The following is a 17035-nucleotide window of genomic DNA, read 5'->3' on the forward strand; positions in this document are numbered from 1 at the left end:
AGTAAGTCAGGTACTTATATTTTCTAAGAACTGTAGGGAGGGGTATGAGCTCAGATGTGTGATAAATTGTAACAAGGTGAGGTAGCAGGTGGCATATTCAATGATAATTAATGATCTCAATAAACAGTATTTACAACAGAGAAAAACACACACACACACACACACACACAAAGTCTGTTTAGCCGTTTTGTAAATGGATTTCAAACATAAACTTTGACTTCATTTCTTGTATTTGGAACTAACTGGAAATAACTGAAAGTCAGAAAAAAAAAAAAAAAAGTGCCAGACATCTGAGTTTACAGATTTCTCCATATATCACCTGAGTTCAGAGATTTATCCATGCTAAAATTTGATTTCAGTAAACTGTACTTAATTTTAGAATTATGAATATTGCTAAAATTATTAAAAAATTATTTGTAAGAAAGAGAAAATAAATTAACTGGAAAGTTTATTGGAAAATCTGTCAGGCTCCATAATTTAAAATTATTTAAAACAAATTAAAAACATCTATAAGAGGTCAGAATATTCAGTACTTTAAGATAAAACTAATTAAAAATATAGTATCATGGTTGTGAAAATAACAATCAAGGAAGCTATACATTTTTAAATTATAGAAAACATTAAAAATATCTAACAAAATATGTCTTGCTGTTGCTTTGGGGGAAAAGGTGGGGACAAATATTTATTTTATTTACATATATTTATTAAAGGATTTTCCATATAACATTGTCAACAGCCCCATTTCTCTTGTATTTTGCTATAATATATGAATTCACACACAGAAGATGGAATACATAAAATTACAAAGATGGTGCAAAAGTATGCCACATCACATTCAAATGTACACTAAGGTACTGAAAAGGGCATAATCCAAACATAAAAAAAGTTAGTTTTAGAAAATGGACACTGGCCACCCCTATGTACATACATGTGCACACAAACTCCACTTTAGTGAGCCACAGGAGGAAATAAAGTGTATCGTAAATAACTGGTCTTCCACTTTCCTATGTTAGTTTTTAAGTTCTTTTTTTTTTTTAATCATAATGAAATCCATTAAGAACAGGATTTTCTTCAAATGTGTATGGTTTAAACACGATTAGTTTTTATATGACAATCTATTTTATACTTCTGGTTTTTTATTAGTATTTGTATATACCTAAATTCTTTAAAGTTATAACTTTGAAAATTAATTGTAAAAACCTGTTTTCTAGTTAATTTGTCACAGTTCAGTGTTTCCATACTATTCTGGAAGACTGATAAATTATAACGTACAGGTTTAGAAGTATTATTGGGTATTATTGAATGCATATTGGAATTTTAACAAAATGTATTTACCCCATATACCTTTGTACCCCAAATTTAGATTAGTACAGTGAGGAATTTTATTTACTGAAGAATGTCCCAAATTTCTGTTCTATTGTTTTACAAAATTCTAAATACAGCTTTTTGTTTGATTTTGATAGAACTGATATTATGTGAAGAGTCCATGTGATTATAAAATATAATATGGTATATAAAATACAAATGAATCTTTCCCCTCACAGTTCTTCTAGTCGACAATAACAAATTATGTATGGTAACCATCATTTTATCAAGACCTCTGCTATTATAAGAATAGACCTGAATGTATTCCCTTCAATGATAAACAATAAATTGGTGAATAATTAGTTTTACATTTAGAAGAAAAAAGCTAAACATGACAGCATAGCATTAAAGTTGATCAACCTTTGTGAATGCGTTAAAGATACGCGTTATAAACACAGGCATGGAAACTAAATACACTTTAAAAACAAGTACTGTAAGAATATTTACATACATATATCATGGCTCATTAAGAAAAAGATTATTAAAGCATAATGTGAACAATACATTATATTAATTCACAGTAAAAACACACTTTGAGGAGTAATTTAAGTCAGGAGTAATAAAAATACAGATATAACATCAGTTAGCACTATTAATACATATTTTGTTCTGTCATATATAAGAAAATATACACATAGATATAGTTCTTTTAAATCAATTTTTTTACATAAATATTCATTGATTTAAATAAAAGTTGACAGAGGTAGAATTTGTGTCAATGTCCATGATTTTCAGGAACAAGTACTTCAAATATTTCATTACTGTTTGCCCTTTTAAAAATACATTTGGCCAACTCACTGAAAGGCATCATTCTGAAAAGGGGGAAGAGAGGAAAGTTGGGTTATGAAAAAAATGATAAACATAATGACTCAGTACATTCATGAAAAAGTGAAATTCAGTAATGTCTTAACTGAAATTATAGTCTCTAATAAAACCTTTGCCCATAATCAAGTTATATTTAATAGTTAAGAAGTACTGTTCTCTATTTCAAAAAGATATTCCCTTCAAAACTACCAACCACATCAAAGTATGTAAGTACTAAAAGAGTGATATGCAGTGAAAGGAATGAGATAGCACAGTATGTTATCTCACTCAAAAGAAGGGATAATACAATGTCTAGGTTTAGGAAAATTATAAACAAGTACTGTAAATTATGTTGTCTGAGTCTTAAAATAGGATGTTAGGGATGGACAAATATTTTTTCAAACATTTTGAACTTATGTGCTATCCAATCACCCTTCCAATTAAAACACACACATATTAAAATATGAAAAATCACAAAATGGAAACAGTAAGAAAGTAATTTTTTTCTATATCTAGGAAGACATACTTAAGAAGAAATTATCAGACAGGTTCTCTAATATTGGTGTAAAATGTTATTTATAAGGAAAAAATGGAAACAGGTTATATGTCCCGTAAGAGGAGAATGATTAAATGAATCATGGAATATTCGATGAACTGTTAAATCACTGGTTTAAAACAGCATTTTTGAAAATGCTCTAACAGTAAGAATAAAGGCATGCAACAATATTAAGGGGAATACCCTCACAGAACAAAACAAAACAAAAAAGCTGATAAAAACAATTTCGAGTATGAGTTCTATTAAAATTACATATATATGTCTATGCATGTGTGTGTATGTTTATTACAAATTAAACATAAGAAGGAAGTACACCAAATGCTAATTGCTATTTTCTCTGGGTTGTAGGGTTAAAAGTGACTGATTTGTACATTCATATTCACAGCAGCATTTTCACAATAACCAAAAGGTGGAAGCAACCCAAGTGGTGAATGGATAAACAAAGTGTGCTACATACACAGAATGGAATACTATGCAGCCTCAAAAAGGAAGGGAATTCTGACACAGGCTCGACATGGATATAACCTGGAAACATTATAATAAGTGAAACAAGTCAGTCACAAAAAGACAAATACTGCATGACTCCACTTACATAAGGTACGTAAAATAGTCACATTCACAGAGACAGAAATTGTAACAGTGGTTGCCAGAGGCTGGGAGGCGGACAGAATAGGGGTTTATTGTTTAATGAGTACAGAGTGTCAGTTGGGGAAGATGAAGAAGTTCTGGAGATTGATGGTAGAAATGATTTTTGCACAAGAGCTTGAATGAACTAACTGCCAGAGAAATGTACACTTAAAAATGGTTAAAACAATAAATTTGACCTTATGTATATTTTAACCCAATAATAAATGTAAAAAAAGTGACTTTGATTTTCTTCTTTATACTTTTGTATTTTATGTTTTCTCAGTGAGCATGTGTTAGATGCAGTAATTAGAACAGTAAAAAAATTGGATTATATATTTTTACTATTAGAGAGATACTGTAAATATGATGATATGAATATTTCATATTCATTTCTAGGTACTTACAAGGAAATCCCTTAAAATTAGTTTTGGTGACAATATGAGAAAATATAAATGGAAATGTGTTACCAATTAACAACATCATTAGGATGCTCTGGGAATTTGTTAATGATTATAGGCACTTTCTAATCCACATCTATTAGGATGGCTATAATTAAAACAAGGAAAATAAGTGTTGACAAGGATTTGGAAAATTGGAATTCTTACATTGCTGGTGAAAATGTAAAATTGTACAATCATGTGGAAAAGTTTGGCTAAGTATTCAAAAAGTTAAACATAGAATTACCTTATGACTCAGCAACTCTAGGTACCCCCAAAAGATTTGAAAATAGACTAAAACAGGTATTCGTACACCAGTGTTCATGGCAGCATTATTAACAACAGCTAAGAGGTAAAAACAACCCAGTTGTCCATCAACTGATGAATGGATAAACAAAATGTGGTATAAATACAAAGAAATACTATTCAGGCATGAAAAGGAATGAAGTTCTGATACACGCTACAAAATAGATGAACCTTGAAGACATTATCCTAAATGAAATAAACCAGACTCAAAAAGATAAATACTGTGTAAATTCACTCATATGAAAATCTGGAATAGGCTAATTTATAGAGACAGAAAGTAGATCAGCGGTTACCAGGGGCTGGGGAGGTGAAGTCAGGGGACTGGAGAGTTACTGCTTAATGGATACAGTTTCTGTTTGGGGTGATGAAAAAGTTCTGGAAACAGTGGTGATGGTTGTTTAATATTGTGAATTTAATGTCAATGAGTTATACATTTAAAAAAATAGTTAAGGAAAAATTCATGTTATATATATTTTATTACAGTTTCTAAAAGTTTTCTAATTCATCACACAGCTTTAGAGATTGCTGGAATCCACTATGTTCTAAATCAGTGGTTCTTAAAGTACATCTGGGGATCCTTGGGAGTCAAGACTCTACTTTCATAAAACTAAGGAACTATTTGCTTTTTTCACTCTTATTTGAGTGTACAAGTAAGCCTTCCAGGGGATACATAACATGAAAAGCACGCTAGTAAGTAAATATTTTAGATCTGTGGGCCACAAGGTCCCTGTCACAACTACTCAGTTCTGCCACTGCAGAAAAGCAGTCTTAGACAACATGTAAACAAATGGGTGTGGCTATGCTCCAATAAAGCTTAATTTACAAAAATAGGCAGTGGTGTGGACTTTGGCGCAAAGGCCTGAGTTTACCAACCCCTGATTTAAAATGGAGCTGTGAACCAAGCATGAAAAAAATGTCTGTCACAACTCCTACGAAGTTTTATAATGAGAAGCTGAACCTCCATCTAATCACTTTCAAATGAAAGCGGCAGCTTAGAAGTTGTGAGGACACAGCGACTGCAGCCAGCCTCAAAATGAAAAAGGAAAACTAATGTTTCAATCACACAAACACAAAAGAAAAAGCACAGCTATCAGGAAACATTTAAACATAGGCCCTGCAAATACCAATAAACCCTGGGGGCATCAATATGTTAATGCATAGAGCGTAACTAATGTTCACAGTCAGGATTCAGAGTCATCAAAGAGTGCTTAATTATCTTCTATACACTTCCAGTGAAAGAGGCAAAGAAATGCATATTTTTTTGAAAGGACTGACTACTATTTCTGTCAATGAGCATGCATTTTCCTCAGTCATCTACCTTTCAAACTCTGGGTCTGACATGCTTCTCTCCCATTCATTCCCATCTCCAATGAATCAGCACATCACCTGGACCCTTCCTCAACCAAATGTGTCCTAGCTCTTTACAACCCCTTTGGGAAACTGCCTTGCAGTAACTACTCAAGCTCAAACACACAGTCCAGCGACCTGACATGCAACGAACATGCATGTCCGGTGACCTGACAAATTTCACTCTTAAGCGTATATTCAAAAGGAATGTACGCATCTGTTCGCCAACATACAGATATTAGAATGTTTACCATAACTCCACTGGTAATAGCCCAAACTGGAAATTACCAAGTGCCCATCAAAAATAGAACAAGGAAATGGATTGCGGTAAGCTCATATAATGGAATACCATACAGTGACAAGACTGAACAATCTACAAGTACACACAGCAGCATGGATAAATCTCACAAAGGTACTGATGAGGAAAAAAAAGCCAGAAATGTCAGATTTCATTTATAAAATGTCCAGAAACAGACAAAAGGAGTCTATGCTTTTAATAATCAGGACAGTTACTTTTAGAGCAGGGCTTATGACCTAAAGGAAGCCCAAGAGAGGTCATGCGTTGTTTCCTAATCTGGGTGCACAGGTGTGTTCAGTTTGTAAAAACTCATTGAACACCTTTACAGCACTTTTCTGTACGTATATTATAATTTATTTTTAAAAATCTATCCTAGCTTTCAATATTATTTACTGATCTGGAACTGATTATTCATTTCATACCTCTTTCTGGTCTCCCTGCCTCTGGTTTCAACTGTCCCCAAAATGGCCCAAATACAGTTGTGAAGTTAATCCACCAGGAACAGTCCTTCCATCTCTACCCCTCCTCTGTACTCATCCTATACACAGGAGGACCTTCGATGACTCTCCCTGACTTAGAGAATCAAGTCTACCGTCTCTTCAGCCTCACATTCGGTACATTCCACATACCCCACTCTACCCTCAGCGCCTTTCTCCCTCAGTGACCCCAGCAACCTGCTATTCCTGTCAGACTGACTATTGTGCCACCTGTTCCTGTTTCTGTGTCTCTGTCCACACTTTTATTACCTATTATTTTTACCCTGAATTTGGCACTTCATCAAATATGACCCTGTGATATCTCATAGTGTCATTTAATTTTTGTTGTGATGTCTTCTCTTTTTCAACTGAGGTATAATTTACAGACAATAAAATGCATGGACTATAAATGTTCAGTTCAAGTTTTTAACTTCTATATACCACCCTTGTAACCCTCACCAAGATACAGAACATTCTATTACTTCCAAAAGTTCTTGACCACCTTTGTAGGCGATCTCCCCTCCTCCTACACAGAAAAACACTTTCTGATTTTTTTATAGCCATAGACTAGTTTTGCTTGTCCTTGGTGTAACACACATACCTTTCTGAGAATCAGTTTACATGTTCCGGAGAATGTAAAGGAGACCTCAGAGTAGAGCTAAGGGGGGGTGTGCGAAGACCATGCCGACGCATCTCTTGGATTGCTCGTTCTCTGTCAGTAAAGATTAAATAAGAGATTATACCAAAAAGTGGCATAGAAATAAAAGGTCCTGTTACTGCTATTAGTTAAAGTAATTCCTACTCAATTAATTAATATTTCTACTAAGTTTAAATCCTTTGTCTTTAAATCATTTTTAAGCTATGGATAAGGGAGATTTCAATTAAAGGAATACATACTTTAAGAGATTGTTTGAAGCCCCTCTGAATATATATTTTCCAAGTTGACTGGTTCTCCTTTCTGCCCCTACCTTTCCCACCTCTTCTTGCACATAAATTTAGTCCTCTTCCTTCTTCCTATCTCAAAACTCCCAATGTTAGAAGTGAAACAATCCATTTTCTGTTATGCTTTCCTTCCCCGTGTCTGGGTCTGCCTGCATTTGGAACTCCTACTGGACCATGATGTTTGGACTCCTGTAGAATCCACAGTAGCTTGCTGATTCCCTAACTACATCCTTTGAGATAACACCCTAATTTTGCCCTGAGGAACATTACAGGAAACATTTATACAATACTTGCTACTTTATTTATTGTAGTGATATTACCTTCTACAACACTTGTTGCCTTTCCAGGAAGAATTACCAAAGAAATTTATTTTACATATTAATGCTAAGAAAAGTTTATTACTTGTAAGCCATATTAAATCCTTTTTGGAATAGTATAGGGAATAAATAAAAACACTGTTCAATGCTAAAAATATTTTCTTACCGTTCATATCTTTCAGTTGAAATCTGCCTTTTCAGAGTATCAAGGTCTGTTTGCAATTGTGCCATTTTAGCCCGAAGCATGGTGTTTTCCCGGCTTTGACTAGTTCTTAAAAACAAATTTAAAAAATCAAATAAATAAGTAACAAATACTATTTTATAGAGAGTCAAGTGCTACTGATTTTTGTTATTAATAAATACAAATGGAAGTGACACATAAGGATGAAAAAAGAGAAGATCAAGACTTTTGAACAATAATTCTGTAAACATCTGGAGCTTTTATCACAAAGTTTTCTTTTCCATTCATCTCATTTATTTAACAAACATTTACTGAGCTTCTAATATGTGCTAGGCACTGTAGCAATGCTGGAGATACAAATCTGAGAAGACATGAACTGTAACATCAAAATGTAAAGTATTGCAGGGAAGGTAAAACTCAGTGGTACAGGTCCTTGGTTCAATCCCCAGTGCCTCCATTAAAAAAAAAAAAAAAAAAAAGTAGTGGGAGGGTGTAGCTCAAGTGGTAGACAGTATGCTTAGCATGCATGAGGTCCTGGGTTCAATCCCCAGTACCTCTTCTAAAATCAATCAGTCAATCAATCTAACTACTTCCCTCCTCTGCCAAAATAAATAAATAAATAAAATAAGTAAATAAAAAAAAAGTAAAGTATCTTTATTGATTCCTTCTTGACGTCTATCTCAGAAAGAGAAATATTTTAACTCCTTTTAAAAGTTAATTATTCCACTTGCACTATCTACTCTGGGTTTCTTCCCTTCTTCCAAAAATATGTCCAAAGTTTTCCATCCTAAAAAGACACCATCATCAATCTCCTGAAAGGTAATCGATATACTTATGAGGTTCAAATCTCATGGCCTTTCCGAAGTCTTTTTCCTGATCCACAGCATGCGACACAGCCCACTCTCCCCATTCTGAAATGCTCGCCCCTTTGCTGACTTCTCTCTTCCTTCCTCAAGTTTAGGCATTTTTCTAAAGTTCACTCATTCTCTTCTGTGGGTATAACTTCTGTGGTGAAGATACACAAATTACATCTCCAAACATGGTATGTCTTCTGAACTAAACCCCTACATTTCCAAAAACTGCAGCCACATAAGTAAAATATTTCGGTTTTATAACACCCTTCACACTCCTATCTCCTTCTCCCCTGTAAAAATAGAAAAAAATTTTTCTTATTCCTCCAGTATTTTTCTATCATTTGTTTTATGCTACAAATCTACAAAAATTTATCCATATTGAAGAATTATTTGTGACAATCTATTTACCCCACATAAGTTGATTTATTACACTTACAATTTGCTTTCTGAAAGGGTTAACTTCTCTTTAAGTAGCTGAATTTCTGTATCCTTCTCGTGGGAGGTTAAATGAGAATGAAATTCTTTATCTCTATTTGTAGCCAACAATGATTCAAGGTTTTTAATTGTATGTCTCTCACTTGACAGTTGTTTTTTTAACAGCTCTGATTCTGATTTTACATTTTCTAATTCCATCGCAACCTACAAGAAGAACAAAATAAGATTACTTCAGTACAATTTTAGGCTGACTCTAAAAAAATATCTGCAGAGCTATACACAAATCAGTTGCTTCATTTAGGGTACCGATTAAAGATTTTACACTACTTTCTAAGTAAAAGAAAAACACCTTATTTTCAAAATAATCTTTGCTCTTTTTAGTAAGGGCTTATTTTGGCTCTAAGACCTACTTCAAGCCTCAGTTTTCTTTTGCACTATTTTATCAAGACAGGGTACTTAATATACAATCCTAAAATGTGGCCATCCTATCAGCAAGGAGGCCCTTCTGGTCTATTAAATATGTATATTCTGATTACATAGTCAAGCCAGTCCTGAAGCGCCTCAGTGCCTGAATATAAAGTTACTACTAAATGAGTGAAAACTGAAAATACCCATGTCTGAAAACACACACTGGGGTGTTTAATGCTTCAGATTGGGAATGGGAAGTTTCAGCTAACTTGACTTTTAAAATTAAGAAGAATTTATCAGGAAAAATCTTCTACTTAGGAAGCAACGATTGCTCAATCCTTCATCTAAGCCTTACTTTTAAACCGAGAAAAAATGTGTTGGGATATGCTTCTACTCTTTATTTAGAAGAATCACATTCTCCTAAATACCCCTCTGCTCCAAAACAGCACTCCATTTCATCACCATGTTTGCCAGAGAAATCTTGGCAAAGAATCTAGTAGTCAAATCTAGTCGTCAAAGTCTTTTAGTCAAGTCACTACTTAAAAAGGAACAAATACATTGGGCAGTGCATGGTAAAGTAAAACAACCAGAGTAGCGCTGAATAAAACAGTATGCTACAACACTATCTTTAAGTTCTTACCCTCTCAAATTCAAGGTTTTTGGAATTTAATTGTTGGGTCATAATATCTTTGCCTGAATCAAGCTTAATGCAAAGTTCTCTAAGAGATGACAAATCATTTAAGACTGCTGCTTTCTCATCTTCCTGGTGTCTCAGCTCTTCTTCTAAACTAGATATGGCTTTTGCCATTGATGAGATCTGAGATTCATAAGCATGATGTGCATTTATGTGCTGAAAACAGAAAAAGAAACAGGTACAAAGTTAAAGTAATCCAATAATTTTAAAGGCTTGAATCTGTATAGCTACAACTTCACTTTATAAAAATGAGAGTCAATTTTTGCACATTTTAAGATACTCTCATGAAGTTGCCTACTATTTAAAGATGGCCTACTTAATGTTTAAAAAAATAAACTGTGTATAATTATTAATCATGGTAACTAAGAACCTCATGTATATATTTGGAAGATGAAAATTATTGTTTTAGGGTTGTGAATATGAAAGTTCTATTAAATTTTCCTTTATAAATTATCATAATAATGCCTTTTTAAGAAAAAGTAACATATATACTTATCACTCCTCAATGGCCTTTAGTTAAATTCTGAATTTCAAAAATGGAGTTTGTTTTAAAACTAAATACCTAAAGTCATATTTAAATTTAATTTAACCTACTAATAGTACACAACTTTATAAGTGAAATAACAAGCGAAATTTGAAATACTGATAAAGACTTTTTTCCTAGAAAAATCCACATTTAAAATTTTTCACAATTTAAATTGTGAGTGATACATACAGACTGGTATAAAGTCTACTTCTAGAGTTTAGGAAGAAATCCACATTTGAAAACCAAAATTACTGAACAAACTTTACTGAAATGAATCAACATTAAAAATCTAACGCTGCTGTGAAGATTTAATAAAGTTCAACAGTTGCATAAAAGTAAATATTTGGATTTTCCAAATATTAATGAATTAGTTAATCAAAATCCCCCCAAACTAAACATCAATATCTAAGTCAATTTCATGCCACATAAGAACATGAACAATGACAAAGAACAGAAGAACTAAATAATAGTTTCTCCTAAGAACTAGTTTGAAGATTGAAAAACATTCCTTTAGTTATTATACTCTTAATAGAAAAACTTACAGAAATACTGTATTAGTTTCCTAGGACTGCTGTAACAAGTTACTGCAAATTAATGGGTGGCTTAAAATAACAGAAATGTATCCCCCACAAATCTGGAGGTTACAAGTCTGAAATTTAGATGCTGGTGGAGTTGGCTTCTTCTGGAGGTTTTGTAGGAGAATCTGTTCTATGCCTCTTTCCAAGCTTCTGGTGGTTGCTGGCAGTCCTTGGTGTTCCTTGCCTTATAAGACATACCACTCCAATCTCTGCCTCCATCTTCACCTGGCATTCTCCCTCGTGTCTTTTGTGTCCAGATTTATCTTACAAGGACACCATTCATTGAGATACGGACTACCCTAGTTCAGTATGACTTCATCTTAAATTGAGTACACCTGCAAAGGTCCTATTTCCAGAAAAGGTCACATTCACAGGTACTAGGGGTTAGGATTTCAAAATATTTTGGGGGGCCATAATTCTACCTACCCTCCAGCTCCCCAAAACTCATGTCCTCCCATGTGCAAAATATATTCACTCTATCCCAGCATTCTATCTCATCTAAATCAGAAGGGCTAAGACTCTCGGTATGGTCCATCCTGGGGCAAAATTCCTCTTTCCACAGATCTGTGATACTAGAAAACAAGTTACCTCCCTCTAAAATACAATGGTGGAACAGACATAGAAGAAACAGTTCCATTCTAAAAGGGAGAAAATAGAGGCAAAAAGAAATTACCAGTCCAAAGTAAGTTTGCAACCAAGCAGGGTGAATTCTATTAGATTTCAGGGCCTAAAAATAATGACCTGTGCACCTTGATGTTTTGACCTCTGGGCCTGCTAGGGCAGCCCTACCTTCTCAGCCCTCAGGTACAGCCCTACCTCCTGGCCCTCAGTGACAGTGGCTTTGTCTTCTGGGATCAAGGAGGAAATAGTCCCATCCCCTGGGCCCATGCCTTCTGGATGTGTGGGAGCAGTAGCAGCCTCACCAGCTTTGAACTGCCTTTGGCAGCCCTGCTGGTCTCTGGGCCACCTGCAGTCGTTCTTGAAGGAGAACAGATGTTCGTAACTCTGTTGGCCTGTTTTCTGCTAGTAGGATCCATGAAGTTCAGCCTTCCTTTTTTTCATCCTGCCTGTTTGTCCCTTTCAGCCCAAGTTGGCAGTGTTTCTGCTGAGGTGACCGACTGGATTCTTGAGTTACACAACTAATCTATTTACCAAGAGGTTGTTTAGCCACACACTCGGCCCTGGCTCCAGAACACACTAGCTGGATAAGCTAAGACCTTTCCAAATCATCAAGTCCTCGTTCCTTTTTGCTTTGCAGTTCCTTCCTCAATTTATCTCTTTCCTTCACATTTTACTATAGCAGCAAGGAGAAACCAGGTTGCACCTTTCATACTTTGCATGGAAATTTCCTCAGCTAAATAGCCAAGTTCATCACTTATAAGTTCTACTTTCCACTTAAAAGTAGACTGTAATTCAGCCAAGTTCTCCAACATTTTATAATAGGAATCATGTTTCTGCTAGCCTCTAATAACATGTTCTTCAATCCCACCTGAGATCTCTCTAGAAGAAACATTCTTATTTCTGGACAAATTCCATTCATGATGATTTATGTATTTTGTAAATAATAAAAGTTTTCTCTATAGCTTTCTCCTTTTTTTCTGAGTCCTCACCAGAATCACCTTTAATGTCCATCTTTCTACCAATAATCTTTTCAAAGTAATAGGTTTTTTTCTGCCAAGCATCTCAAAACTCTTCCAGCCTGTACCTAGTAATTCTATGACCATAGATAATCAGTATTTTCTTCTGAAAAATGAAGATCGACTACAATACTATACCAACAAAACAAAAACAGAACAAATAGCCAGCTGTTCTGTATCAATCTAACTTACTTAGGGTCCCTATATTTAACTGAACTCAAAATTTTAAGAGATTTTTTATTAGACAGTCCTTATGACAAAGGCTTATTTAAATCCACACAGAAAAGAATGTAGTTGGAACCTTACCTTAGATCATATACAAAAATTCACTCAAAATGGATCAAAGACGTGGGGAGGGTACAGCTCAAGTGGTAGAGCGCGTGTTTAGCATGCACGAGGTCCTGGGTTCAATCCCCAGTACCTCCATTAAAAAAAAAAAAAAGTTAAAACTATAAAACTTGTAGAAAAAACAGGAAAAAGCTTCATGATGTTGGATTTAGCAATGATTTCTTGTATGACACCAAAAATATAGGCAACAAGAGAAAAAAGAGATAAATTTGACTTCATGGAAATTTAAAACTTCTGTGCATCAAAGGATAAAACTGAGTGACAAGGTAAGCCACAAGATGGGAGAAAATTTTTACAAATCACATATCTAATAAGGGATTACTATCCAGAATATACAAACAACTCTTACAACTCAACAACAACAAAAAACCTGATTAAAAAATTGGCAAAGGATTTGAATAGACATCTCCTCAAAGAAAATATACAAATGGCCAAAAAACACACAAAAAGATGCTCAACATTACTAATCATTAAGAAGACACAAGTCAAAACCAAAATGAAATACTACTTCACTCTCACTGGGATGGCTATGGAAAAAAAAAAAGAAAATAACAAGCGTTGGTGAGAAGGATGCGGAGAAACTGGAACCCTTACACTGCAGGTGGAGATGTAAAATGGAGCAGCCCCTGTGGAAAATTGTATGGCAGTTCCTCAAAAAATTAAACTTAAAAAATTAAAATTAAATAAAATTACAATATGATCCAGCAATTTCACTTCTGGGTATATCCTAAAGAACTGAAAGCAAGGAATTGAATATATACTGTACTCCCATGTTTATAAGCAGCATCATTCTCAATGGACAAAGACAGAAACAAACCAAATGTTCACTGACAGATGAATGGATAAACAAAATGTGATATATACATACAATGGAAATTATTCAGCCTTTAAAAGGAAAGAAGTTCTGACACATGCTGCAATGTGGATGAACCTTGAGATTAAGTGAACCTTGGGGCCAAGCGAAATAAGTCAGACACAAGAAGACAAATACTGTCTGATTCCACTCACATGAGGCACTAGGGCAGTCAGATTCACACAGAGAGAAGGTAGAATGGTGGTGTCAGGGGCTGGGGGAGGGAGAATGGGGAACTGCTGTTGGATGGGTACAGAGCTGCAGCTGGGGAAGATGAAAAAGTTCTGGAGAAAGACGATAATGATAGTTGCACAACAATGTGAATGTACTAACTGCCCCTGTATACTAAAAAATGGTTAAAATGGTAAACTTGACGTTATGTATGTTTTACTACAATAGAAAAGTAATGGGGCTCTTAAGCACTATCAGAATTAATGACAAAAGATTACCATCAAACGTGATTTTATCAATGCTTAAACCTCACTTCAGTGAAGTGTCTTTGAATGTTTTCTAAATAATGTCTGTACAAGACAAATGAATATATTACCTCCTGAATTTCTTTTTCTAGTAGCTCCACTCTTTCTCGAAGGTGTCTCCTCTCCGTGTCAATAGAAAGGAGTTCCAGCCGAACTGAGCTGCTTTCTCCCTCAGCTTGATGAGCTTTGACCTCCCAGTCTTCAGCACGGTTATGGAGCATCTGAAATCTATCTAATAAATCTTGGTTTTCTTTTTCCTGGTTCACAATTAAATTGTTTCTAAATTAGTAACTGTCACTCAGTGAAGTACTCATGTCATAAACATGCACACACATTGGGATTTTTGTTTTAATACAGGAAGCATAAGCTATCAGTGCAGGTACTATAATAAGTAAGGTCTGTGGGGAAACTAAAAAGATCTCCACTTGCATGTGTTAATGTCTAATAGAGGAGACAGAATAAAGAATCATGAAAAAGTTTAAAAAAATCAGTCTTAAATCCAACCTAAACAATGTTTTTTCACCTTAGCAGCCATTAAGCTTTCCCATCGTGACACTTCAGTTATGTAGTTATGAACTCTACTCTTCATTTCTTCTTTTTCTTGCACTGCTGCTTCTAATTCCAATGAGATTTCCTATAAAGCAGAAAACTGAAATTAACATATACACACTATATATAAAATGGATGGACAACAGGGACCTATTGTATAGCACAGGGAACTATATTCAGTGTTTTGTAATGAACTATAATGGAAAAGAATCTGCAAAAGAATATATATTTATATTTATATTCATATGTACTTATAACTGAATCTCTTTGCTGTACACCTGAAACTAACATGGCACTGTGGATCAACTATAATTCAATATAAATAAATAAATAAAAAGAAAGTGGAAGACAAATCTAAAATGAATGTAGCACCTAATGAGTTCTATTTATGTTCAAATAGCTCTTTCTGAATTTGGGAAATAAGAGAGAGCAAGAAAAAAGGAAAACTTTTCCTAAGTGTTATTTTCCCATTTTAAAATATCCTTATGAACCCCATTTTCCTTAAAGAATTGTTTATTTTGCTGTTGATATTTATATAATTACAATTTAGAAAGAATTAAAATTCAGAGCTTTAAAATTTAGCAAACAATGAATATATTGTAAAATTGTACACTATAAAACTATCAGTTTATGCATTGTGCTCATACCTGGTTTTCCCTTGCCATTGTAGCCAAATCATCCTGCAATCTTCTGTTCTCCTTAAACGACATTTCTTTAGATCTTCCTACTTCATCAAGTTCCTTGTGAGCTGCATCAAGCTGGCGCCGGAGGCTGTTTATCTCACGGTCCCGATTAATCAGTGTTTCCTTTAGCTGGCTGTTACAAGGTGTGGCAATAATAAAGAAAGTTTTTTAGAAAACTTAGTTCATTTAAAAGAAAACTGTTATACTCTGAATTAAGTATGCTAAGAGTGCAAGAAATTACAACTACTGCATTAAAACGATGATTAAGTAGGTAAAGCAGATATTTTAGATCTCTACCAATCATTATGCACAAATAAAAGTTGTAAAATAAATTTATTATTCCAAAAGTCAAGCAAAAACAGAAGACTTTCAAGTGTTAAAGCAGAACATAAATGAGTCAATTGGCAAATATTTATTTAGTGTTTAAGCCCCCACTTCTAATATAATATGTAAGGGTATACAAAATAAATATAATCAGTGACTTTTGTCTTTAAGTAGAGAGACTAGACATAAATATAAAACTTACAACAGTGTTCAAAAAGGTTTAGATGTAGAATAAATTCAACACTGGCTACTAAGGTAATCTAAGTTTTAATGACTAGAGGCTGCATAGGGCCCTTTCTATTCTTAAACAACAGAAATAAGGAGAAAATAAGTACGTAGAAGAGTAATTTATAAGACATAACTGTTTAGATGTAGATGACAGAGAAGGGGAGAAAGTTACAGAGGATAACATTTCCATGCAGGAGACTGAGAAAATGATAAGTGCCACCGGCAAAAACAGGAAAAATAAAAAATGAAAAATTTGCTATTGCCAGATTGCTATTCAAATAGATAAAGTCACATTCACTGAAAATTTCTAAAAAAGCTGGATGCTATTTCATTATTACTTACTTCATAGAAGATTCATACTCTGAGACTGTTATCTTCATCTGAGCAATAGATTTTTCCTATAGAAATTATAAAAATATATAAGATTCTAACCCATTAATACAGAAATGTCTTCAGCCGAATTTAAAATATAGTTTATCACATTTATATGGTTCAAATCCAATTATGTAAGTTATGCTATAAAAGAAAGCTGCAAGTAAACATATTTCTCTGTCCCAATTAAATTTCACATACTGGCATATTTCTACCCACTCTAAGAATCTAAATTCTTTCCTTGAGTTTTCTGTAATCATGTATGATAAAACTATATTCTAGAAATAGAACTTTAAAAGATTCAAATTATTGGGATAAAATGAAATTTAAACATATTAGAAGATATGGCCTTGAGTCTTAGGAACTTGTACATGGGCAATAAGAATTGCATATCTGAAACAGAATGAAATAATC

General features: G+C 34.0%; 1 protein-coding gene across 3 annotated transcripts in view; it reads right to left on the reverse strand.

Annotated features, from left to right (window-relative positions):
- Positions 1 to 431: 431 nt before the first annotated feature.
- Positions 432 to 17035, reverse strand: part of CEP135 (centrosomal protein 135) — a 62103-nt gene continuing 45499 nt past the window's right edge. For 2 of the 3 annotated variants that reach the window (XM_064486417.1, XM_010983064.3), the window contains 9 exons: positions 16592 to 16647; positions 15662 to 15830; positions 14989 to 15099; positions 14537 to 14722; positions 9994 to 10203; positions 8947 to 9149; positions 7642 to 7746; positions 6818 to 6928; positions 432 to 2177 (listed from right to left, as the gene is read on the reverse strand). In XM_064486417.1, the coding sequence (XP_064342487.1) occupies positions 6829 to 6928; positions 7642 to 7746; positions 8947 to 9149; positions 9994 to 10203; positions 14537 to 14722; positions 14989 to 15099; positions 15662 to 15830; positions 16592 to 16647 (1140 nt within the window). In that variant the 3' untranslated portion in view covers positions 432 to 2177; positions 6818 to 6828. The remainder of the gene's footprint in view (positions 2178 to 6817; positions 6929 to 7641; positions 7747 to 8946; positions 9150 to 9993; positions 10204 to 14536; positions 14723 to 14988; positions 15100 to 15661; positions 15831 to 16591; positions 16648 to 17035) is intronic. The other variant, XM_031434254.2, reaches the window with a different exon arrangement.

The sequence above is a fragment of the Camelus dromedarius genome, chromosome 1, assembly GCF_036321535.1.
Source record: "Camelus dromedarius isolate mCamDro1 chromosome 1, mCamDro1.pat, whole genome shotgun sequence".
Classification (NCBI taxonomy): Eukaryota; Metazoa; Chordata; class Mammalia; order Artiodactyla; family Camelidae; genus Camelus; species Camelus dromedarius.